This window comes from Panthera leo, chromosome C2, assembly GCF_018350215.1.
Source record: "Panthera leo isolate Ple1 chromosome C2, P.leo_Ple1_pat1.1, whole genome shotgun sequence".
NCBI classification, from domain to species: Eukaryota; Metazoa; Chordata; class Mammalia; order Carnivora; family Felidae; genus Panthera; species Panthera leo.
The window spans coordinates 93,189,024-93,216,841 of NC_056687.1; the positions used below are offsets into that span (position 1 = coordinate 93,189,024).

Sequence of the window (27,818 nt, forward strand, 5' to 3'; positions counted from 1 at the left end):
AAATCAATGAAAGCACTGGTTCTTTGAACAGATCAATAAAACCTGCAGACCTCTAGTAAGACTAAAGAAATAAAAAAGAGATGACACAAATCACCAATATCAGGAATGAAATCAGGTATCACTATACACCCTGCAGACATCGAAAGGGAATACTATAACTCTAGAAATATAAATTTCAAATATAAACATCAAAAGGGAATACTATAGCTCTAGAAATATAAATTTGACTCTTAGATGAAATGTACTAATTCCTCAAGAAACACAAATCAGCACAACTCACCCAATATGGAATAATTTCAATCACTCTATAACTATTAAGGGAATTATTAATTCATAATTTAAAACTCCAAAAAGAAATCTCCAATCCCAGCTGGTTTGATGTAAATTCTGTATGATCTCTTTCAAAGAATGCAAGGGGAAGAAACCCTCCCCAATTCACATGGTAAAACTAGTATTATCCTGATAACAAATAAGACAAAAATGGAAAAAAAATGCAAATCAGTATCTTTTATGAATATAGATGCAAAAAATCCTTAAAACATCAGCAAATAGAATTCAGCAACATGCAAGAATTATAGTCCATAACCAAGTGGAGTTTATTCCAGAGATGCAAGTCTGAATGTTTGAAATTCAATTTAATCTTCCATACTAACAGTATACAAAAGAAAAAAATTACACGATCACATCAATTGATAAAAAGCAGTCAACAAAATTTAACACCTATTCACGATATAAAAAAAAACACTCAGAAGAGTAGAAATAGAGGCAAAACTCCTCACACTGTTAAAGAGTGTCTACAAAAATCCTACAGCTAACATTATACTTAATAGTCAAAGACTAAAGGCATTCCCCCTTAAGATCAGAAACAAGGCAAGGAAGTCACCTCTCACCACTCTTATTCAACATTGTGCTGGAAATTCTGTCCACCACTGAAAGACAAGAAAAGGAAATAAAAGGCATAGAGTTCAGAAAGGAAGAAATAGAACTTCCCTTTTTGCAGATGGCATGATTGTCTACATAGAAAATCCCAACGAATCTACAAAATGATGAAGAGGAGGAAGAGGAAGAGGAGGAGGAGGAGGAGGATCAGTGAGTTCAGCAAGGTTGCAAGACGTAAGATAAATGTGTAAAACTCAATTATATAACTATATACTAGTTGTGATTAAGGTCACTGAAACTTACAATACCATTTATAATTGCTCAAAAAAAAAGTGAAATGCTTTGGTATGAATCTAACAAAACATGTATAGCACATGTATGCCCAAAACTACAAAGCATTAAGGAAAGAAATCAAAGATCTAAATAAATGGTGAGACATACTGTGTCCATAAATTTTAAGACTCAGCATAGTATAGACATCACTTACTCAAAATTGATATAGAGGCTTAAGGCAACTCCTATTAAAATTCCAGCAAGATTTTCCATAGATGAAGACAAGACTATTCTAACATTTATATGGAAAGACAAAGAAAACAGAATAGCTAAAACACTTTAGAAAAAGAATGAAGTGGGAGGAATCAGTCTACTTAAGTTCAAGACTTTGTTAGCTATTAGTAATCAAGACTTTGTGGTATTGATGAAGAAATAGACACGTAGCTCAATGAAACAAAACAAAATTCAGAAATAAATCCACATAAATATAAAGAAGCAAAAGAAATTTAATGAAGGAAAGATAGCCTCTTCACCAAATGAGGCTGGAGCATTTGTACATACATAGGCAAAAAAAAAAAAAAAAAAAAAAAAAAAAAAAAAAAAAATCCTGACTTAAGTATCACACTTTATTCAAAAGTTGACTAAAACTGTAAAATATAAAACTATAAAACTTTTAGAAAAAAAATAGAAGAAAATCTGTGGGATCTTAGTATTTGCAAAGAGCTTTTAGATTTGATACGAAAAGCATGATCCATAAAAGTCTAATTGGCAAATTAGACTACAAAATTAAAAACTTTTGCTTTATGAAAGATTCTTTTGCAAAGGATGAAAAGACCAGTTACAGGGCAAGAGAAAAATATTTGTGGACACATGTTCAACAAAGGACCAGTATTTAGATTATATAAATAACTCTCAGGGCACCTGGGTGGCTCAGTTGAGTGCCTGACTCTTGATTTCAGCTCAGGTCATGATCCCAGAGTCATGGGATCAAGTCCTGCATCAGGTGCCACATTGAATGTGGAGCCTGCTTAAGATTCTCTCTCCTTCCCTCTGACCCTTTCCCCCTCTCACACTCTCTCTCTCTAAAAAACAAAAACAACAACAAAACACACACACACACACACACACACACACACACACACAAACACATCTCAAAATTCAGCAGTAAATAATCCAAGCAGTTAAACCAATTTGACAATGGACAAAAGATATGAACAGACATTTCACTAGAAAGAACGGCAAGTAAACACACTTTAAAAGACATTGAACATCATTAGCCACTAGGGAAATGCAAATTAAAACCACAATGAGATAAACCACTGCACAGCTATCAAAGTAGCTAAAATAAAAAATAGTGACAACACTAAATGCTGGTGAGGACCACTGACACATTGCATACATTCACATGTTGCTAGTAGGAATATAAGATGGCACAGCCATTGTGGAAAACAATATGACAGTTTCATCAGAAAACTAAAAATTGGTGCAGCCACTCTGGAAAACAGTGTGGAGGTTCCTCAAAAAATTAAAAATAGACCTACCCTATGACCCAGCAATAGCACTGCTAGGAATTTACCCAAGGGATACAGGAGTACTGATGCATAGGGGCACTTGTGCCCCAATGTTTATAGCAGCACTCTCAACAATAGCCAAATTATGGAAAAAGCCTAAATGTCCATCAACTGATGAGTGGATAAAGAAATTGTGGTTTATATACACAATGGAGTACTACGTGGCAATGAGAAGGAATGAAATATGGCTCTTTGTAGGAACATGGATGGAACTGGAGAGTGTTATGCTAAGTGAAATAAGCCATACAGAGAAAGACAGATACCATATGTTTTCACTCTTATGTGGATCCTGAGAACTTAACAGAAACCCATGGGGGAGGGGAAGGAAAAAAAAAAAAAAGAGGTTAGAGTGGAAGAGAGCCAAAGCATAAGAGACTCTTAAAAACTGAGAGCAAACTGAGGGTGATGGGGGGTGGGAGGGAGGGGAGGGTGGGTGATGGGTATTGAGGAGGGCACCTTTTGGGATGAGCACTGGGTGTTGTATGGAAACCAATTTGACAATAAACTTCATATATTGAAAAAAAAAAAAGAAAACTAAATATGCATCTACCATATGACCTAACAATTGTACTCCTGGCCATTTGTTCCAGAGAAATCTAGATACCTTTCAAAAAGTGAATCATTAAACTGTGGTACATGGAATAATGCAACAATGAAAAGGGACAAACTATGGATCCAACAACCTGAATAAATCTCCAGAGACGTGTAGAATTATGTACTATATGTTTGTACTGTATGTATATAACCTTCTTAAAATAACAAATTGTAGAAATGGACAACAGATTAGTGGTTGCCAAGGCATAAGAGATGTGGAAACTGGAGAAAATAGGTGTAGCTATGAAAGGGCAACATGTGAGATCTCTGTGGTAATGGAGCTGTTCTGTATCTTGACTGTATCAATGTCAATATTCTGGCTGTGGTATTCTACAGTTTTGCAGGATATGACCATTGAGGCGAATTAAACAGAGTACACAGATTCTTCTTGTATTGCTTCCCACTGACGCATGTGAATCCACACTTGTCTCAAAAAGTTTAAAAATATGTATTTAAACCCTCAGATAAATTATACCATTAAATGTTGAAAAATAATTTTAAAAAAATTTAACATATATTTGTTTTTGAGAGAAAGACAGAGCATGAGTTGGGGAGGGGCAGAGAGAGAGAAGGAGACACAGAATCTGAAGCAGGCTCCAGGCTCTGAGCAGAGCCCATTGCCAGGCTCTGACCCATGAACTGTGAGATCATGACAGGAGCCGAAGTCGGACCTTAACTGACTGAGGCACGCAGGTGCCCCCCCAAAATTTTTTTTAAAAACCATGATACGTGGTTTCCTGGACAAAGGAATAACAAGGTTTTGTACTTGTTCTTTATACTAAGCATAACAAAAAGTATTATCGTTAAGAGAATTTTCAATCAAGAGTGGTAATACAGTTTAGCAGGAAATATTGTTGTACTTTTTGTAACTTCTCAGGGGTGGATGCCTCATATCTTCACGTTGTACTTTTATGACTAAAATACTAAATAATATAACAAGTTAACTAAGTGAAAAAGGAAGAATATGGGGATTGTTTGTCCGCTTGAATGCAGGCCAAAAGCTAAAGGAAACTGATATATTATGAATAACAGAAAAAACTCCGTTTCAGAAACTAAGTTTATTTTAGAAATTAATTTCAAGCCTGTTTGAAAACAATTGTCATTCTAATAAGAATTAAAATTCAAACTATTTTGGATGATAAATATTTAAAAGCATTTGGTCTGGAAACTAAATGGAACAGAGCAAAGAAATTAATGTTATCAAATCCACTGTGGTGGAGTGAAATGTCGGTTTTGCTGAGAGGATTTTGGTCCATACTGCTAATCTCCAGAAACACATTCTCATTCTGTAACTACCATCATAGTCATATAAACATGATATTTATTCCTGAAGAATGTGATTCTTATTTCATCTACATTTTTCCTTCTTAATAATTATCTTTAAAAGCTTTACTAAAAAATCCTTTGAGCACCCAATTCCTAAGGCATGAACATATGCAAACAAACCCCTATAAACATACCTAATCCCCTCTCCGTGATCCAGACTACATGAAATCCCATAGAAAGTCCCAATTCAAGTCTTCTCAGTGTAATTTACCCACGCTTTCATGTGTGAGGTTAACTTCTTCCCTCTGCCATTATTGGAAAGAAGCCACCTTTGTTCCCAAGGTACACCCTAAACATGGGTAGGCTTAGTAGGGAGCTTCAACCAGCAGGAAAAGTGAATTTTAGAAAGCATCTGTCATGTTTGAGGGGAAAATTAGAACTTAAGTGAGTTTCCTTTCACTTTAATGGCTTAGTTGTTGTATTCGTTTGCTAGGGCTACTGTAACAAAGTACCACAAACCAAGTGGTTTAAACAACAGAAATTGATGATCTCGCAGTTCTAGAGGCTGGAAATTCTAAGATCAAAGTGTCATGGGGTTGGTTCCTTCTGAGAGCCATGAGGAAGAATCAGTTCCATGCTTCTCTAGCTTCTGGAGGTTTGCTGGTAATTTTTAGTGTACCTTGCCTTATAGAATTATCACCCCAGTCTCTCTGCCTTTGTCTTCACCTGGCACTCTCCCTGTGCGCCCATCCAAATTTCCCTTTTTTATAAGAACACCAATCATTTTGGATTAGGGTGCACCCTAATGACTTTATTTTAACTTGACTACCTCTGTAAATAAGGTCACATTCTGAAGTACTGAGGATTAAGACCAACATATGAATTTGGGGGCACCTGGGTGACTCAGTCGGTTAAGCGTGGGATTCTTGATTTCAGCTCAAGTCATGATCTCACAGTTCATTTCATGAGTTCGAGCTCTGCATTGGGCTCCATGCTGGCAGTGCGGAACCTGCTTGGGATTCTCTCTCTCTCTCTCTCTCTCTCTCTCTCTCTCTCTCTCTGTCCCTCCCTCACTTGTGCTAACTCTCAAAGTAAATAAATAAACTTAAAAAAAAAAAGACCAAAATATGAATTTTGAAAGAATACAAATCAACTCAGTCCAGTAGTGTTTGATTTTAAATGACTTTAGAAGGAAAAAGGCCACCCAAATCTTCAAAGTGACCCTCCCTCCCCTCTACCATATCTGAATGACTCCCCTTTCAAAGCCTTATTAGGCCACTGCCATATAGTCCCCTATTGTTACCATCTCTCACCAACTTGGTTCATGTTGAGCTTCTTGTCATTTCTTTCCTTAGTTTGCCCCATTTCTATCTATTGCCCTAAAATTCAGTTTCTTCCTCAGCAGTGCCTTTGGTCTCATGGCCAGAACTCACACAATAAATGGAAGGCAGTAATGTGGCTTACATGCCTTCAATTACCACATGAAAGTAAGTTGGATCTATGTGCAAATGAAGGCACAGTCAGCATCACACAATGGTGGAGGGTTAATAGCCATCCTCTTTCACATGAAAGCTTTTAAATGAACAGTGTCACCTGACCCAAGAGCATCCTCATACTTTCCACCTACATATAAATTGCAAACCAATTTATTTTCCCCTGTTTTTAATTTAAATTTTAGTTAGTTAACATACAGTGAAATATTGGTTTCAGGACTAGAATTTAGTAATCATCACGTATTTACCACACCCAGTGCTCATCACAACAAGTGCCCTCCTTAGTACCCATCATCCATCTAGTCCATCTCCCACCCACCTCCCTCCAACAACCACAGTTTGTTCTCTATCATTAAGAGTCTCTTGTGGTTTGATACAAACCAATTTAAAGTAAAAGATTATTGGAGTAAATATTCAAGTACCTTTCAGCATGCCTATATTTAAAGTAATTATGAATGGTTATATGTGGGAAACCGTATTATTTTTATCTGTAAAAATGTTGCATTTTATCCTGAAATCCAGCAGAAAGTTGTAAGTTTTGATATGCTGAAAAAATATAAAATCATTAACTGAAAAGAAATATTTTAGTGCCAGTGCATAATCTTGTGCAGTTAGGAGATGAAAAGGAAATGAGTGTGCTGTGAACTACCTTCTGCTATTAAGCTAATCCATAATAGGGGCCCTTTGTATACAACATACAATTTTGATACATCTAGAGAAGAAAATACTGGCCTTTTAGATATGATAATTTTATAAATGGGACATAGGGGAGGCTTGAGAATCCCAGTATCTATGGGTGTTTATATTAACCACTTCAGTACTTTTCAGTATATATAAAACCACAACAATAGAAGTTGTTGGTTCCCTCTCATTTCTGTAGTGCTTCTCCATGTGGTACAGGCAAGTTGCACTGTGTTCTCCTTCCATGGAGCACATTTCTGTAGAATGAATCCAGGCCAAACTAAACATCATAGAATCAGTCCTTTAATGTTGGAAGGGATTTAAAAAATTTATTGAATTCAACCCCTAGTTCACACATGACTCACAAATACTTCATGCTCTCCAAAAGGGTCATCTAATGTGTGTTTTCCAGTCTCTGTGGTGGGGGTTGCCATACCTCACCCTAAAGTCCCTTTCATTTTTAGACAGTTGTGAAAAAAACAGTAATATCTACTATTTACATGCTATAATCTTTCACCCATTTGAAGACTCATTTAGTTATTCATTGATTCAGCAAATATTTACTGAGAATCTACTATGTCACCAGTCACTATACAATGTACTGCTATTATAATCTTCATGGGTGGCTTAGCCATTTAGGAAGAGCTTTTCACAAACATCAAACCATTTAATCTTTACAAAAACCCTGTCAAGTGGACTATTATTATCATTATAAATTTGTTATTTTTAAATTTTTTAATGTTTATTTTTGAGAGAGACAGAGTGCAAGCAGGGGAGGGGCAGAGAGAGAGGGAGAGACAGAATCCAAAGCAGGCTCCAGGCTCTGAACTGTCAGCACAGAGCTTGAAGTGAACAGTCACACAACTCATGAACTGTGAGATAATGACCTGAGCCAGTCAGACACTTAACCGACTGAGCCACCCAGGCACCCCATAAATTTATTATTTATACTAGAGGTGAGAAAATGTAAGTTCTCGCAGTTCTAGAGGCTGGAAATTCTAAGATCAAAGTGCCATGGGGTTGGTTCCTTCTGAGAGCCATGAGGAAGAATCAGTTCCATGCTTCTCTAGCTTCTGGTGGTTTGCTGGTAATTTTTAGTGTACGTTGCCTTATAGAATTATCACCCCAGTCTCTCTTAACTTAGTCTCTGACTTAACTTAGTCACATGACCAGTAGAAGAATCGAGAATCAAACTTACCGTCTAATTCCAGATAGCACTCTTTCCACTGTATGAGCTAACACAAACAAATCTGTTACTCTTTCCACATAACAACCTTGATATACTTGGACACCACAGACTCCTGTTATAATTCCCTTCTTCATATTAGAGACCTCTAGATCCTTCAACTTTTCTTCATACAGTTTGGAGTAAGCCCCTTGACATACCCACAACCACACATGATAGCCCAGATATGATATGACCTGAGAAGAGAAGGGATAAAAGCATTTGTCTCCTTTGAAACAGACACATTTTACTTGAAAGGGAATTTTTTCATACTTTTATTGAGATATAATTAACATATAGCATTATATTAGTTTCAGATGTACAACATAATGATATTCATATATATTGTGAAATGATCACCACAGTAAGTATAGTTAACATCCATTACCAAGCATAGTTACAAGTTTTGTTCTTGTTATGAGAAGTTCTAAGATCCGATCTCTTATCAACTTTCAAATATACAGTACAATACTATTAGCTATAGTCACCATGCTGTACATTACATCCCCATGACTTATTTTTTTATAACTAGAAGTTTGTACCTTTTGACAACCTTCATCTATTTTGCTGACCTCCCACCCCCCAACTTCTTTATTAATTTTTTAAGTTTATTTATTTATTTTGAGAGAGACAGAGACCACATGAGAGAGACAGAGATAGCAGGGGAGGGGCAGAGATAGAGGGAAAAAGAGAGAATCCCAAGCAAGCTCTGCACTGTCAAAGCAGAGCCCAACATGGGGCTCGAACTCATGAAACAGCGAGATCATGACCTGAGCCCAAACCGAGAATCCTACGCTTAACCGACTGAGCCACCCAGGTGCCCCTCATCGACCCCCAACTTCTGACAACCACCAGTCTGTTCTCTGTATCTATGAGCTCAGTTGTCTTTCTCTGACTTATTTCATTTAACATAATGACTTCAAGTTCCATTCGTCTTTTTGCAAATGACAAGATTTCTTTTTTATGGATGAATAATATTCTTCTGTGTGTGTGAATGTGTGTTTGTGTGTGTGTGTGTGTGTGTGTGTGTGTGTGTGTAAGACATTTTCTTTTTTCATTCATCCCATCAGTGAACACTTAGGTTGCTTCCATGAGACAGACACATTATTGTCTATAATCAGATTAGTATTTAGGGAGGACACCAGAAAATACTGTTTATTTACAATGAGCTAATATGAGCTATCAGAAACTTATCTTTCCTTTCCCTTTTCTGCCCCTTCCTAATTCTGACTTTTATATCACTGAATTTTGAGACCTAATCACAAGACTTTAATGTATGGCAACTACAACTAGCACAGTTACTGAGGCAGCATCCCTCACAGAGTAGAGGCCAAAAACATAGTGTCTATTAAAGTTGTTTATATTTTTATTTTATTTCACTTTTGTATTTTTTTCATTTAGTTACATTTTTTCTATTTACCAAGCATACACTTCCAGATTCAAGTATTAATACTACTGTTAAATAATAGTAATTCAGACCTATGCAAATAATTCACATAAATTGTTTAATTTAATCCTACTAAGATCCTGTGAAACAACTGATAGAAAAGGAAACTTAGGTTTTAAGAAGTTAGATAAAATTGCACAAATTCACACATGAAAATGCTGGAGCTGGAATTCCAAACAAGATATATCTGACTTCAATCCAATACCGTATCTCTGCAATAATCACCTTTTTACTCTGAATAACTGAAAGTATCATTCTTGTTTTCTTAGCACTTTATAACTACTAGAATGCTTTTCACATGGTGGACTGAGGAATAGAGGTTGTTGGTTTTTCTTTTAATTTGGAGTTGTGTTTCATTCTGGCTTTTAGCCTAGTACTAGATTATTATTATAGATCTATTTTTTTGTTAATTTCTGATTATGTGAACTGTTTTTCTATTTCTTATATTTGTCACTAGTCAAACTCATTTCTTTTCCCTAAAACTGTTCATCTAATTATATTTCATATCTCATTAAAATATCATTATCTCAAGTTAGAAACTGTGCAGTCATTCCTAATTTTGCCTGCCTCTTGTCCCAACACAGAATTTTTCATCAAGTCTATAGAGTTTACTTCCTAAATGTTCCTTAAGTTCTTTCTTCAGGCCCTCATAGTATTCTCCATATCCTATTACACTGGTCCCTTAATTAATTCACCTTCCATTAGTTTCCCTGGCTGCATTCACTCCCTGTAGTGTTGCCAGATTTACTTTCTAACCACATGGCTAAATATTTTTCAACTTTTTACAAGCTGACTCCAATCAGTATTTCCTGCTATCTGTATCTCTACTCCCAGTTCCCGGGTGCCCACATCTATGCTGTAAGAAACTTATCATTGTCAAATAGCCCATGTACTTTCACAACCTTGTTCTTATGGATGCCCTTTCCTCAGTTTGAAACGTACTCTTGTCCTGGCAAAGAGCCAGCTCCTATATCCACCAATGCACATCCATATCCCTTCAAATAGAATTCATTGCTCTAAAAAAAAAAAAAGAATTCACTGTTCTGACATTTTTGCTAATAGAACTTTTTGTACATAATTCTGACATACACAGTTATGCTCTATTGCAATCATTTCTTCATTAATTCTCTCCTCCATGAATATGAGTTCCTCATAAGCAAATATCTTGATATTTTTGCTTATCACCCTGTTATAGTGCCAAGTGTATAGTAAATGTTCAATAAATATTTGCATGAAAGAACAAATGTGCTCCCTTTGAAATCTGAGCTGACTAAAAATTTTCTTGTAACTTAAATTGGTCTGTTTGGCTACCTCCACATTTCTCTCTCATTGGTATTACTTGCTTTTATACTGTTAGAATTTTAATTTTAAGATCTCCTATACTTCTCAAGCTGTCTTCTCGCTTAGAGTTGCACTGGCATCTTCATTCTGAACTTCTTGAATCTACACTAAATCATGGCTGACAGATTTTTGCGTATAAGATTTAAAGGTCCTCAGAAACTAGTTGATAATAATTTCCTTTGATGTGAATTATGACTGATAGCCATGTGCTAGGTGAGAATCTGCCCTCTCATTGACACCTTGAGTCCCTGTGATCATCGGACATCCCAAAATTCTTTGCATGCTCATTTGGTCTGATGTCCATATCCCTGTAAAGCCAAGTCAGCATTGGCATATAGATATATAAGAAAATGTTATCCGCCCATTTTGCAAATGGGAAAATTAGACCCAGAATGACCAAGTAGACTATCTGATATAGTTAAGCAAGGAGATTCTGTACCAAAAAGGAAGTCTAATAAGGCCTTTGCTCCAAAAACTGGCTCATTTCCTTCCTTACATGCTTACATATTTCTTTGTGTTTTATTTCCCTAAGGGCTTTATAGAAATTTCTATCATTTGCAATCTGTTCTTCTTAGTTATATGAATCTATTTTCTCTTCAACCAGCATTTTTCTTTCTTTGACGTAAAAAAGAAAATAAAGAACCAGCTTCACTAAAAACATGTTGCAGCTCTCCTACACTTCAGAAAGTATAGAAGCTAAAATTGACTTACTTTACTGCATAGTGTGTCATTCATCTAATGGTATAATCTAAGAGAATAACCTGTGATTTGAAAAATGTGAGGACTCACATAAGACTGAACTAACCTAGATCTGATGTGAGTACAAGTCATGGAATTTTTTGGCTTGGAGTGTCCTTGGAAATTATCCAGGCCAACCTTTTCTTCACCAAAGGTTAGTTAAACTGAAGCTCAGAAAGGCCAAGTGACTTTTCAAGAGTCACAGATTAGGGTTATAAAGCCACAAGGATTACAAGCCATGAGCAGAATTCAACACTGACTCTCTTTATCCAGTGCCCTTTCTACCTCATCTGTTTCAAGTATGGAGACCACACCTTGTAATCATCTTGCCTGGAGACTCTCAAGGTAATTTGTAAGAGATAAGAAAGCCTTCTGATATGCTCCATACCAGGCAACACTTTGAATATGGAAAAACAAATCAGTTTCTGAATGTCTTCTCTATTATCAGAAAAGAAGATTATTGAGGGTCCACCATATTCTAAATGATAGAATAGTGGACAATGTGGCCTTAGTCTGCTTTATAATCCTTAAAACCCAGATAGGAAGACAGATACTAAATAAATCATTATAATCAAGTAAGATATATATGTGTGTGTGTGTGTGTGTGTGTGTGTATACACATATAATTTGCAAAGAGATTAATGGGCTGCAATGGGAATATGTTACTAAGAAACCCAACCTGGTCTGGATTATCCAGGAAAATGTTCCTGACGCACTGATGTTGAACCTGAAATCCAGAGGAAACTTAAGGATTTTCCAATGGGAGTATTCCATCACATGGCCTAACATTAGGAAGTTTAAGGGAACAGAGTACACTGCACTGCTGTGTTCAAATAACTGAAAGATGTACCACACAACTGAGGCAAATGGAGTGATAGAAGACGTAATTAGAGATGCAAGTGAAACCAGATCACTCAGAAGTGTGCAGGCCACATTAAGGGCTTGGGAATCCATTTAGGTTTTTCCAGCAAGGGAAAAACATAACCAGATTTACATTTTTAAAAGATCATTTTGGTATCATTAGGAGAACGAGTTGAAAGGATAACATGTAGACAGACCAGGTAGGAGGTAAACACATAGGCATGTTAGACATGCACATGGTATATACTCTAGACCTCCAGTTTAATTTAACAGTACTCTGTTTCAATCAGACATTTTATGTTTCTTCTTTGTCCTTTCTAATGAAAGGCAACCCAGTTAGTCAACCCTGCTTTTAATAAATACACTTTAAAAAGCAAAAAAGACAATAGCCACCTAATGGATATTTTAAAACAATTATGTTTCTGTATCATTGAAGAAAGTTTGTGCGTTAGGATTGTAATTTTAAATTGCATTTGGGTTAACTGCAAACATTCTAATTGTAGAGAGCTTTGATTTAAATGACACATTTTCAGTGCAAAAACATGAGTGAGTCATCAACTCAACTATTGAAGTAATGGTAAAGTCCCATCCATTACATTTGTTTTGATTGTGCTCTGTGTTAATTTTGTATTTATGATTTTGGTGTAAGTTGGATAATATAAATGTATGAAATACATAGAATAATTCACTGACTTCATGACAGTCCAAAAATATTCTGTCAAATGATTTTGACGATTGATGCAACGATCAGACATCAAAAACAACAACGTGTTTTTGGAGAAATTTGCCTGAAGTAATTTTAAGTTTTCAAAAAGAATTGTTTTCATAAAAGTAAATTATATTATTTTTCTAAGGAAACCAATGGACAATTTACATCACCTAGTGTAATATAAGTCCTAAGCATAACATATAAATGAATGCAACCATTTATTATTCTTTTTGACAATTTGAATTATCTTTTGGATATCACCCTAAATGATAAATCAAGTGACTTAAAAGTAAAACTCAAAATTGGAAAACTAGAGTTTAAGTGCTTTTATCTTAAGGAGATGATATGCGCATGTATCTTGAGTAGGAAGTGTTCTAGCTTTGAGCTAACTTTATGACAACGGGCTCTTCAGTGAGTGATTTTAGGCTAATATGTTATGCAGGTGCTGGGAGTCAAGGTTAAGTATGAATTATTACATCTACAGACTTTCATGAGAGCCCAATGCAGCATATATGTAAACTGTTTTATTCTATAGGTCTTTAGCAGAATAAAATAGTGACAAATAGTGTAACATATTCAACCGTCACTGAATAATTACAAGTTTTCTTTGGAGAAAGACTTATAGTTTAGAATTATTGTTTTGTATATCATTACTTTATCTTATTCCCTGGGGTGTGGCATTTTTTAAGAAAATGTATTTTCTCAAAATTTTGTTTTGATTTAAAAGAAATTGTTCTTGCTAAGACAATGTGTAATATTCATTTTTCTCCCAAGTTGGCCAGAGGCATATAAATGCTAGAATCTCTGGCTTTGAGGGGTGTGGATTTGTTTTTCCATTCTTCCTCTTGCTAATGGTAGAGTTTTTCACCATTTATTTCTTTTTGAAATCCCTGATTTTTCTGACCATTAAAGATAATGGGTGATGATATTCCCCATTTCTATACCCAGTACATAGGACTGAGTGGTACAGCAAACTCCTGCATGTCTGCTTCATGTTCCTAAAACAGGGGAATCTGAAATGGAAACAGAAGGAGGCTTTTACGTTCAATCATGTCCATCTCCGCCGATTCTGTTCCAACATGGATCTGTATGTGCCATTTAATTTTAAATACCTCACTATTTTCCTAACTACACAAAACCTGGGAAAAAACAACAAATCTCATTCTCTCTGCTTATTTCTTCTAGGTTGGACGAATTGAAGACTTCCTATACCAATTAGAGGATAATTTCTTAAAAACTAAAAAACTGAGAACCGCTAGAAGGCAAAAAACAAAACTGAAGCGGCTTCAAACTGTGCAGCAAAGCTAGTCACTGGGGAGCAGGTGCTACTAGCCATCAAGATGTCCCAGAGAAAGGGGCAATGGCCTCCAACCAACCTGACTGTGACAATCCAGTAACAAAGGCCTATCACCAAAGAAGTGAGGTTGGACTCCCCTTGGCTCTTCTTTACAAAGGTGTTCTATACTTCATTAATCTTGACTGGCAGCAGTAAATGTTCTCAACAAGTTTGACTTGACTCTTGTTCAAATTCGACTTATGTAAACAGCTTATAAAATAACCATTGCTGCCTCTTTCACCTGCTTTGTTCTTTCAAAATCTACTAAGGTTTACTAGTTCTACCCAAGTATGTTTGTAGTATTCGTTCGTAGTCATGTGTATGATCAAGAATTATTCACATACCTTATATAGATACGGACAAACAATATGCATGCAAATTTACAAATTATAAAACTGATAATATACTTTCTCAATCCTTATGGAGATAAGTCAGATGTGGTATGGCTGATATTATCAGTTGAATTATCTCATTAAAATCTCTATTCTCTCCTCTGGATTCTTTACATTCCCTCCCCTTAAATGTGTGACTCCTGACTCAAATGTGTGATGAACACACATATGTGACAAGGTAGTGAGTCAATAGCCATCACTTAAGACCTCTGCTGACACCAAAAAGGGGGTTTAAAGACAGGGTAGTAAGAAAGAACTCAGATACAGAGTAAAATAAAAAGGAAAACATATTTTTTTTAAATAATGGGAAAAACTGACTAGGATCGTAGAGTACATTGATAATAAACAACATGAAAAGGGAAAAAGAATAACAACATACCTAGAGCTGAATTTTTTGTTATACAATGAGATTGTAAAAGCATCAATTAATAACTTAATCTCAAGTGTATGTTAGATTTGTGTAGTTGTAGTTATGCAAGGTATAAATATTTTTAAATTTTGAAGTAAACTGGGACTTTGGTTTTCCTGTGGACTATCTTACCTTCTTTTCTACCCCACCCCAAAGAACTCCATCACTGCTACCACCTTCCCTCAAGATTGTAGGCAGTTAAAGACAGTTTAAGAAACTCCTTTTTGTTTTTAAACTCACACTGGCATGGCATCTCAGTTCTATTCTCATAAATAAATACTGGAAAATAATTACTTTCTCTGGGAAGTTGAGTCTAGCCAAATGTGGGAGTCTAAGATAAATAGCTTAGCCTCCAATCCTACCACCTCTACTGTTCTGTTATCACTTCTCTCCATCGTGAGAATTTCCCATTATTTAAAGAAAGAAAAAAAGAAAGAAAGAAAGAAAGAAAGAAAGAAAAAAGAAAGAAAGAAAGAAAGAAAGAAGAAAAAGAAAGAAAGAAAGAAAGAAAGAAAGAAAGAAAGAAAGAAAGAAAGAAAGAAAGAAAAAATCCTCACAATATCTCTGGGAAACGAAGCTTCTTAGCTTTGAATTTTAACTTTAGTGTTAAAATTTTATTTTCCAAAAGGATTTCTACGTCCTGAAACAGTTTGTTTGTTTGCTTGTTTTTCATTGAGATAGAATCTTAGTACTGCCTGTTTGTTTACTCAACTGTCTTCCGAAAAGCGTATTGGCATTCCATAGCTAATCAATTGCTTTTTCTGTTTTTTGAAAATTAGAGTTCTGTCATTCCACAGTGCCTGAAGATTATATTTGAAAATAATATAATTTCAATTACAAGATTATGGCTTCACTGTTTGACCATTTTCCCCAATCCAATACTAAATGTCCATTGGTATTTTGGCTGGTGCTTGGTTATGGGAAAGAAGAGACATCTAGTCAGTCTTAGGAAGGATGATATATAATGGAAATCCAAAACTTCCAAAAGAAACTTCTTTTCAGAAAAAAAAATTATTAATCAATATTAATAGCTTTTCAATAAGGTATCAAGGTATCAATTCTTTAGAATTCCTAATAGGTTCAACAACATTGCCCATAGGAATGAATTTTTTTCATGGTTTCCACATTAGTGTCAAGAGCCTTGAATAGCAACAATGCAGCATAATTTACCTCACCTGGCTTCCCATCCCTTCTTTGTTTTTAAGATTTCTGCAGAGGAAGGATTTATAAAGCAATATGGTATTAGTAAAAAAAATTTAATATTAGAGAAAGCACATTTTACAAAGTACTTTCAAAATGCTTATTTTATTTCAACTTCACAAGAATTTCATGTATGCATTTTCTCTATCTTACACTTGAGGAAACCAAGACCCAAAGAGATTAATGCCTTTTTTTTTAATTTTTTTTGCAGTTATTTATTTTTGAGAAACAGAGTGAGACAAAGTGTGAGCGGGGGAGGGTCGGAGAGAGAAAGGGACACAGAATCTGAAGCAGGCTCCAGGCTCTGAGCAAGTGGTCAGCACAGAGCCTGATGCGGGGCTCGAACCCACGAACTGTGAGATCATGACCTGAGCCGAAGTCGCACGCTCAACTGACTGAACCACCCAGGTGCCCCGCCTTTTTTGACTCCAAAGACTTGTTCTGTCCTCTACTTGCTATTTGAAATGTGGTCCGTGCCCAGCAGTATCAGCATCACCTGGGAGTTCATGAGAAATGCAGAATTTTTTAAAGTGTATTTATTTATTTTGAGAAAGAGCATCAGCAGGGGTATGGCAGAGAGAGAAGAAGAGAGAGAATCCCAAGCAGGCTCCTCACTGTCAGTGCACAGCCCAACACGGGGCTACATCTAAAAAACTGTGAGATGAGCTAATGACCTGAGCTATAATCAAGAGTCAGACTCTTTTAACTGACTGAACCACCCAGGTACCCCAGAAAAATGCACAATTTTAAGTTCCTCTCCAGGTCAACTGAATCAGAATCTGTGTTTTTAAGAAGATCCCTGGGTGATTTATGCACATTAAAGTCCAAGAATTACTCCTTTACCGTGTTGGAAAATATTTTCTTGTCAGCTCAAAGTTAACGTGACACAGGGACTGATGATGTAGCCACTCTTAAGTTTTGGTTCAAATTAATATCTCCTAATATCATTTTTGCAGAGGTTCATGAACCAAAAGTCCCAGAAATTAAAAGTTCAGTGATAATAGGATATATGCTATTTCCCTGTCATTTTCTTGAAGAGATCTTGGATTTTATTCTGTAACATTCCAAAGACATTAAGTGAAACAAACAAACAAACAAAAAAAGACATATTAGCCAAACAGGAGAAGAGATATACACTTGATGATCAGACCAACTTAAATATTATTCATTGTATAGCTAGTCCGCGCCCTACATGCTTCAATAATCTCAGCTTCCTTTGTCTTCCACTACTTCCCATGCCCCTGCATCATTTGCTGAAGCATCTCGATGGGGAACAGAGCTCTGCTGATCTCTGATGCTAGGGGCAACTTGTCTTCCAAAATATCTGAACAGATTCCTCCCAACTTGTCTACATTAGGGTGACAAATTCTGTCCATAAAATGTATTTTGGGGGTTGTCACTGGGTAGTTTTTCAGTAAGAAATAGTTCAAGTATAGAAGTTCCCCACTCAGAGGAAGAATTCCAAAGGAAACCACCCATGATCACGTGAAAATCACGTATGTTCCGATCTACATCTGCCTTGATGCCAGACCCTTGATCATTCTCACTCATTCCTGGATCATTCTTCAGGGAATTGTGGTATTGTTCAAGGGTTATGTGAAGGGGTTCAGAATGTCACCCTAAAATATGCTACATTGGCATATTGATTATTTTGAATAAAGATACTTAAGAAACAGCCAGTGCAAGAAGGACATTCTGACTTTCCTCTGTCCCCCTGAAAGCAGGAAATAAATCTCCCATGTGAAAGTTACTCTCCTTGTACCAGGAGGATAGAAGACATCTTTATCACCAAAGATAGGGAATCTAGGAGCCTAGTTAATTCTTTACCATTTGCTACCCCAAGCTTAAACCCCTCTGCCTTGCCAATCCTACACAAACATTGTTTGTCTAAATGATATAAAAGCTGCCCACTCTGGTCACTTCTTTGTGTCCCATATCTTTGAGGGGCTCCTCAAAGATATTCATACATACATACATAATTAAATTTGTTTTTCTCCCGTTAATCTTTCCTGTTATACAGGGGTGTCTCAGCCAAGAACACAGAAAGGTAAATGAAGATTAATTTTTCCTCCCCTTCAGATGTTAGTTCTCCTCATCTTTTCAGTTTAAAACTTTTCAAACCTATGGAAAAGTAGCAACAATTGAAAACATAACTCATATACTTTTCACATGGATTTCCCCAATTATTAATATTTTGTTTCATTTGCTTTCTCTCCATCTCTTGTAACTCTCTATTTCACTCTCTCTCATCAAGTAAAATACATTAAAACACATTCCTTGGAAAAATCAAATTGTTTCCTTTAATAAAATCACCTTTCTGTGAATATACTATGCTAATCTCCCACTTTCAGGTCTAAATTTGTTCTCTGCATCAAATGGAGCCAAGTGACCACCGTTACTTAGACACTGTGGGGGAAGAGCTATGGACTGTACACGCCACATTGTCCCTCTCCTCCTCCTCTCTTCTAGCTTTTCTATGGCATTGCTTTGATGGTCACAGTGGCATTCGGCAGGAGCAGGGTCCTTGAACAAGGCAAAGCAACGTAGCAAAGGCTATTTGCTCGTAATTCAAACTTCTGTATATCTTCGAGGGTAGCAAGTCTTTATTCTCTGAGAACAGATCACGCAATTTTTGAAAACAACCAAAAATTACTCAGACCCCAAATGGGTATCTAAATCATGGGCATCTCTGAAGTAATGGCACGTACCAAGTCAACTACATTTAAATAAGTATAGCTTCCCAAGGTGACTCCTCTGAAGAGAACCACCTGTATCTTGGTATCTACATGCTAGTATGTTTGTTTAAAAATAACTGGCACCGAGCACTACTATATGCTTCCGATGGAACAGAACATTGGACAAATTAAAAACCTGTCTAGAAAGCAATTTGTCAACATGTACCATGAGCTCTAAAGATATTTATAACCTTTGTCCCAATAATTCCACTTTTAGGAAACTATACTGAAGGAATAATAAAATGCATGTTTAAAGAGAAATTTTTTTTAAAAAAAGATAAAAATTTAAAGGGATTCATCACAGGGCTATTTTAAGTAGAAAAATAAAATGAACTCAATGAAAAATTTCCAATACAGGTAATAGACTAAGTGATTTATGATGGTCTAGCCAATGCCTAACCTAATAACGTAAAAATTTTATAATGTTAAAAGAAAAAAGTAAGATATAAAACTATATACAGCATAATTATAACTAGGTTATAAAATATATGCATATAAAAGACTGGAAGGAAATACAATAAGATATTAAGAATGGTTATCTTTAGTGGAAGTAGTTATGGGTGACTTTATTATCTTTTCCTTAACATTATACAATAAGTATATGTTTCTTGAAAATAAGAAAAAATCCTTCAACAACTCATTATTTAATATTTCTCTACAGAGAAAGACCAATTCCTATCAGCTTTTCTTTGCCTCTTTGCAAGGAAAAAATTATATATTCTGATACTTACATCATAGATACTTGCTGTTGCATAGACAGAGGCTTGTAGAAGCATTTTATTTGCAGAATTCTTTGTGACATAAAATTTTTGATGACTACCTCTACCACACAGCCCTGAAGCACACAGTCCAGAAGATCACTCAAGTAACTATTACACAACACCAATTATGATGTTTTATCTGCCTTTGTAAATAATGACATGATATCATATGTGGGCTGTCCCTATTTCCTTTGTGTTCCTCATAACTGTCTTCTCTTATTGTTCTGTCTCATTCTTTCCCTGCACTTACATCTCCTAAAGTATGAGATGATCAGAGACCAAAGTCCCTTAAATCAAAATGTATTGAAAGTTGAAGAGACCACTGGCAGAGCAAAGCTTTTAATTTACAGTGGCTGGATACATTGAGATGGTGTGTTGGAGTCCAAGTTCAATCAGATATTTCACAAGTTGCCTGATCCACTCAGCAGTGCCCTGGGCTCCAGGACATGGATACAAAGGACTACTGTGCAGCCTTGACAAGCAGCATATTGTCAAGATGGGATGGAATGGAATGGAATGGAATGGAATGACACCTGGGGGGCAGACTCCTATTTTTGACAAGTCATCAAAAGAAAGGAAAATCAGAAAACAGACCCAAAGAGCATCCCAAAATTTACAAATGTAAACATATTCTGCCTGTGCCTTGAGGAAAAGAAACCAGAAACGCTCAGACCACGTGAGATAATTAGCACTCAAAATCACTCTTCACATGTATTCTTTAATGGGAACTTGAACATTAACTATTGCTTACGTTCTTTTGCTGTGATCTTCTATCGATCCGAGGCAATGTGCAGAACAAACATTCATTAATAATCAAGACTTTAACTTTCTTTTTAAGTAAGTGTTTAGGGAAGTAGAAAGGCAAATATTTAGTAAGAAATGGGAAGAAGGGATCCCTGATACGAATAACAAATTCAGCTTTTCTCTAAGCCTTGTACAGTAAGTTTATAGATATGAATACCTGTGTCGTAAAACCAGACAGGGAAATTTGGTGTTAGTGTGGCTATTAAAAGTATGGCCCTAAGAACAGTACCTCTCATAGGGCCACTCTAATCAAGCTAGTTGATGGTGATGATAATCATAACATGGAAAACAAAATGGGCTTAGATTTTGAAGACCTGTGTTCAAGTTCTAGATCTTTTATAAAGGGAGATAATAATTCTTTCCTTTCATAATGAGATTTCAGTACGGGGCACATGAAATAATGAAATATGAAAGGATTTTTAAACTCTGAAACAATATGACCTTGTGTCTCTTGATAACTCACTATAAGCTAGGCATTGTCCTATTTAGCCCTCACTACAAAGCTGAGGCTGGAAATATTATTTTCTCCTTCCACAGACAAGTAATTTGAGGCCCAGAAGGTGAAGTAACTTCCTTATAGATAGAAAGTTGCAAAACTGGAGTTCAAACCTAGACTTGGGACTTGATATATAGCTTTTTTGTGTTTGATTATTATATTACTTTGTTTAAGACTTGCTGGGTTCCAGGTAACACTAACATTATACATACCTGGGATTGCCCAAAAATGACCCCAGGAACTTGCTCTGTGTCCAATACAGTAGCCACTAGTTATGTAGGGCTATCATAGTTAAGTAGGACTAGTTATGTAGCCCCTAAAATGTACCTAGTACAGCCAAAAAGTAATTTTAATTTAAACTTTAATTTTTAAAAGGTTTTAAATTTAAGTTAAAAATTGGTACTTAATTCGGTATTAGAAAACTTCAAAGTATATATGCAGAAAAAATTGGGTGTGAAAATCTCCTCTTAACTGTATATTTTATGAAATCTAAATACAGATCAAGTATTTCCAAAGGAAATTTAGTGTCCAAATGGAGAGATTCTGTAAGTCTAAAAGACACACCTGACTTCAAAGACTTATTATTTTTAAAAAATGTAAAATATCTCAACAACAACTTTTATATTGATTGCATGTAATGACATTTTGGATATAGCGATTTAAAGAAAATGTATTATTAAAATGCATTTCACATTTTTTCCCTATTTTTTTTTTTTACTGTAGCTAGTAAAACACCCAAACTTACATATATGGTTTACAGTGTATTTCTATTGACAAACACTGACCTGGACAATGAGTCAGCTGGAACTAAGAGCTCTCCCCTCTTCCCAGCAAGAGGGCTGAACAGGAATTTGGCCTGCCTACCCTGGCTATAAAGTTAACCATGGACCCCAGATCCCCTTTGTTTTGTCAGTTCTTCACAAATTTATTGTTTCTTTGTCTAAAAGATATAAAAGCTGTCTGTTTTGGTAACTTCTTTTTGTAGGGTTTTTGTAGGTATAAGATTAAATTTGTTTTGCTCCTGTTAATCTTATGTTAATTTAATGATTAGACTAGCCAAAGAACCTGGAAGGGAAGAAGAGGAATGTTTTCCTCCCCTACACGTGCCCTATACAATGAAAGAGTGAGAAAGAAGCAGGTCTTGCTCCTAGACTGTTCACCCTCAGTGTGCCCAACACAGTGCTCTGCACACAGTTCATCTTTCTGTGGATGTCATGAACACCACATCTTGCTCAACCTTGCTTAAAATTTCCCTAATGAAGCCTTCCTAACCCATAGAATTTTCCATGGCTCATGACAAATGGTGACCAGAAAGGGACCCATCTTGCACAACAGGGGATGCTGGGAATACTTGGAGAAAAAGATATAGGAAAAGACTGAACTTCCTCCTCACAGGAAGGTAGATACTCAAAGAACACTGAGATTTGTGATCTTACTGCAAATATGACACATGTGTAATTAACACAGAAGAAGTCAAGGACATACTGGTTACTTTTGTAACCAATGTTGGTCCCCTGAGTCACATTATCCCATAAAAACGTAAGTGGCATTAAAGCAAAATTTCTGTACTAATACATAATGCTGCATTTAACCCAGAATAAAGCTGAAACACAATACGATTTATGTACTCCAGGGACAGGGGAATCCCTATCCACTAGCAAGTATGACAGAGGGCTACCTATTGATGAGAAAATCCACCTTTGTTTAAATGCTAATTAAACATCTACTGAGAGTATCCAACTCTATGCCAGAACATAGAATAGACATTAGGACAGTAATGTGAAATAATATAAAAAGCATTGGCTCTCTCATTATGTGATCCAGGTCTCAGTCTCCTAATCTGTGAAACAATGATAATAGTCTTCAAATGGGTATTGAAAGCCTTAAGTCCATCATGTATTTTAATTGCCTAGACAGTGTGTGACATAGTAAAGACTTTAAATCTTAGTGCCCTCCCTCTGAGAGCTAGGAGAGTGGAAAACAGTCCCTGCCCTAAAGGAGTTAATGCTCTAGTCCGAGGAGCTGACCAGTCTTGTCTTCAGACCCCTATGGCAGTGCTGTAGCTGAGGGTGACTGTGCACCTCCATGTTGGCAGGAAGGAAGGAGGGCCACTGCAGCACGTGTGTGTGTGAACTTGGGATGAGAAGGGGCAGGAACACGGCACAGAAGATGTAAGAAATTGAACTGATATGAAATGATCCCACCACAAAAAGAATTCCCTGCTTGAAAATAAAATTGTTTTCCATTTGATTTCTTGTCATTTGCTTTTCCTGTAAATGTTTAGCACAGGAAAACCAACTATTTGAGGAATTTAATGAGCTATGGTCCAAATAACCACAATTTTAAGCTAACTATGTTTGTGTTTTACCAGAATTCTAGATTTTTGTGAAGTAGAAACATGCCTCCCGCTTTATACTTTACAACTAGGTGTTTGGGATTTTTTTTTTTTTTTTTTCATTTTATTTCAAAATCTCAAACATGTCCATCCCACTCCCTTGGCTCCCATGGTCACTATCTTAGTTCAGCCTTTTTATCCTCTTTTGGTTATTATTCCCGATAGGCCCCACTCTCCAGTTTGTCCTCATGCCAATCCCTCTTGCATGTTGTGACCAGAGCAACCTCTCAGGATCCCACAGTGTCTGCACTGCTTTCCACACCGTCAGCAGCTCCCCATTCCTACAGGAGAGGCCAGGCCACGTGGAAGGCACTGCCACCGCACGACTTGTCCTACCCAATCGCCTGCCCTTTGTCTCAAGCATCCCTGCCCAGGAACACCCCACATGTGGACATGCGGACATGGGGGGGGGGGGCGCCACACCCTGGCCATCTCTGCCTTCCTTAACTTGCTCCCCCTCTTCCCTGTACTCCTCCCTTCTCTGTACTCCGCCTTCAAACCTCAGCCCCAAATGTCGCTTACTCATCCATTCACTTCCTCCTTCAACCCCAGGCAGACGCCAATCATGCTTTCCTCAGCATTTACAGAGCACTTTCGTCAGACTCCCCGCACAACTCTGGTCATGTCACATCATATTAGAATGAATTGTGTACACATTCTTTTTCTCCATTATGTAACTCTTAGAGAAAGAACATCCCTTTTTATTCCTAATTTAAGGGTGGGTGTGGGCAAGATACCATCTTATAAAATCAGGGCAGCCAGTTGGTAGTCCTTTAAAGTGTCCAGGATGGAGTGAATTCCTCCAAAAATATTTCTAGAAAAGAGGAAAACCAGGGACCAGAAAAGAGAAGGAAAGAGAAGGGGGGGGGGGGCGGTGGTGCTTAGAAATTGAGTTTAGAATTTAACACAATTGGTTTTTAGCCTGGTTCCTAGAGACGAGGTTGCCATTCTGTGATCGAGGACAACACACATTGTTTCTGTGAATGTCACTCACCCCATCTGCAGAGTAGAAATAATAATAATAGATCTTACCTCCCTGCCACTGTTATGGGAGTAAATGAATTGAAAGAGTGGCTGTAAAATTCCACTTTTGAATTGAGTCCAAGGTCATTCTGTTTTTTGAAAATGTATTTTTCAGAAAATTGGAAATTTGCTCTAAAATTTTTATTGAAAAAATATTCTCTTTTGTTGAATAATGATAGGAGATAAAACATGCCACAGCTCCAACTCATCCCCCTTTATTAATGAATTAAGCCACATCAAAATGCAATAAAAAGGGTATAAGAGGCTCCTAAGAAGCATTCAAATTTTTATCAGTCATTTTCCCTCCATAAAATGAGCATTTCTATTAAAATGGTATTACATAAAAATAGAATTTTAATGGGTGAAGATTCTTTAAAATCACAAGACCACCTGGTAAAAAGCAGGCTTAAAACTACTTTTCCCTCCATAGAAATTAGAAATGAAAGAAACCAAAAATGACTGAAATTAGAAAATGCAAAAAACCAAAATAGCCACAAAATAAACGTGCTCCCCAAATGTGGAAGTGTCAGGACCTCCAACTCAAAGATGCCATTGTTAAGAATATTAGGCTCTTGCTCAGCAGTGACCATGGGAAGTAAGAAATTCTGCCCGGGTAGTGAAACTACATGGGTTATGCAGAAAGGTACACTGCAGGGAAAGAAGCCACGCATGACTGGAAGACAGGGATTGTGATACTGCAGAGCAGTGGAAAACATGAATTACCTGCCAACAAGGGATCTGCCATCGGAAAGAGTCCCAGTAGGCAAAAATGCAATAAAGTTGAAAGGATGGTCACTCCAGAGAAAAATGGGCTCCACAAGGAACAGGAAAAGGGCACATTTGGTAAGTTTGTATCAATAGTCAAGCTGTGATGTCATTTTCAAAATACGACTATTGGTGTTGAATAGAAAGCATTTCAAATTGAGACGTGTTGAGACAATAAGCATAAACACTCGTACATTGTACTTGCAAATATTTGGGGGATGTGAATATTTATCTTGCTCATCTCTGAAGAATTTTAATTTTTCTCATTTATAATTTTAATCGAAGCATTGCTATTCATTTTTTCTTAACTCTTTCTTATAGGCATCAAATTGTAATATCTAAGTCCATTTTGGGGGAAAGAAACACCACCAAGAACTACCCTCCAGAACAAAATAATGATGTTCATTCCTCCAAACAACCAAATTTGAAGTCTACTAAAACAAAAACAAGGAGTCCGCACAAAAAGAAGTAACAAAAATCACATTCTAGGGGTTCAATGCAAGAAGCAGCCTCACTATGCTGTCTAATCAAACTTCAGCTGACTTTCACAAAAAAATTATACCCTAGCTCATCAAAATATACATTTTCTATTTGCTTTTTTTAACATTAAAAATAACAATAAAAAAAGAAAACTTGAAGGAGTTCACAATCATTTGCCTGACACATGTCGATGTCATGTACTGTCTCTGAAGATCGGGAAAGCTATTTGCAGCGCATGTGATTAGCAGACACTAGTCTTCAAGGTTCAGTTTTCTTCCAAATGGTGTAAAATACCCACAGTTCCAAGTGTGAAGGAACACAGACGATCTCCTTTGAGAATTCCACAGGAGAATACAGGCACCCAAGCTGTTCTTCATAGAGTGCAGGCCTTCCGTCAAACTGACACAATCACTCTATGTAAACTATTTCCCTCCTGTTTCAGTACTTCTATTGAGAGGCCAAGAATCAGTTTGAAAAGCTCCCATGTGCAATCTTCTTCTGGAGTTGTGGAGATTGGAATGGCTGTCAAATCATTAATCACATAATCAGTCTCTCTCCCTTCTTTGGGGCACCTCTTCAGTACTGGAATACAGTCTTCTATTAGAACCTGAGAGCAGTCTCCTTTCTGATTATTTAAGGCATGACCACATGTTTTTCTTTTTCTTTTCCTTTTTTCACCACATGTTTTTCACATGTATTTCTTTTATTTTTTTTAAATTTTTTTAATGTACATTCATTTTGAGAGAGACAAAGTGAAGGCTGGGGAGGGGCAGAGAGAGAGGGAGAGCCAGAATCTGAAGCAGGCTCCAGGCTCCGAGCTGCCAGCACAGAGCCTGACACGGGGCTCGAACCCACGAACTGGGAGATCATGACCTGAGCCAAAGTCGGATGCTTAACCAACTGAGCCACCCAGGCGCCCCCACATGTATTTCTTACATCCATCAATCACTATTTGGTCAATCTCTATCATAGTGACCATATTTGGTTTCAGTTTAAATATTTCACATAATATGCCCCCATCTCTGCCCCCTTGAATCAGTATGTCTTTGCCACTGTTGTCTTCTTTTCCACTGTCCATGATGGCCTGGGTATGCCCAAATCACTCTCCACCGGATTAAAATCTCCAAATTGCTTCAAGCGTAGAATTTCAATGTTCGTTTAAGGTGAATCTTCATCATACACCACTTCATCTATTCATCCCCAACCAGGCAACCATCAGCTATAGGCCAGTATCTGTCAATGGTCCCTCCTCGAACTATGGGAGGTAATCGCTTCACCCGCTCAGTACAGCCCTGACTCAGTTCTTTCATTCTTTCTTCTACTTTGTCCAAAAGACTGTGAACTTCTTGGCCTTGTGAATCCCCATCATAACTCTGAAGGTCTAACAACACCGATCGTGTGAGTAAATTCTCAGATTGGCAAGGCTACCATTTTTGTTTATGTAGGTCGCCGAATAACCGTGGTCTTGCCAGGTGTGCCCCGACCCCATCATCCCTTGCTCCCGGAAGATGGACTGCAGGCCTTTTAGAATGTTCTCACCAACAGCTTTGGTGCCAAGCATGAAGTCTCGTGTGCTGTGCTGTGCTGCTACCATAGTGAGGCGCTGCCCTGTGCCATGCCTGGGGGAGGTGGAAGCGGGCTCAGGAAACTGGGGAGGCTACAGGCATGTCAGGCCTCTCTGAAGAATTTTAATTTGAAAAAAATAAAAGATAAAAAGTGTGGGTTAGGACAAAAGACCCAACAAACGAGAGTCTTCCAGGGTATCAGCTGAGTAGAGTGCATCACCTCCATTGTCCCTTAGATACAGTGCAGGAAACAAGTTTTCTTACACCAGTGTCTCCCCAGTATGCTAGAAGAACTGGATCTCCCACGGGATTTCACTCACTGTTAACAGTCTTTTATAAACAGGAAAGATCTAGCCCAAAACATTCAATGTACTTAAGA

At 37.0% G+C, this 27,818-nt stretch overlaps 1 protein-coding gene and 1 pseudogene across 3 annotated transcripts in view; one reads left to right on the forward strand and one right to left on the reverse strand.

Annotated features, from left to right (window-relative positions):
• The window catches only part of SPATA16 (spermatogenesis associated 16), a 242,839-nt gene extending 228,187 nt beyond the window's left edge, over positions 1-14,652 (forward strand). Inside the window, exons 11-12 of one of the 3 annotated variants that reach the window (XM_042903104.1) lie at positions 14,086-14,165; positions 14,264-14,341. In XM_042903104.1, the coding sequence (XP_042759038.1) occupies positions 14,086-14,165; positions 14,264-14,297 (114 nt within the window). In that variant the 3' untranslated portion in view covers positions 14,298-14,341. Of the gene's footprint in view, positions 1-11,781; positions 11,854-14,085; positions 14,166-14,263 lie in introns of those variants that run through there. The other 2 variants (XM_042903103.1, XM_042903105.1) reach the window with 2 other exon arrangements.
• An 11,480-nt stretch (positions 14,653-26,132) lies between these two features.
• On the reverse strand, positions 26,133-27,468 carry LOC122198674 (annotated as a pseudogene).
• Between the last annotated feature and the right edge of the window lie 350 nt (positions 27,469-27,818).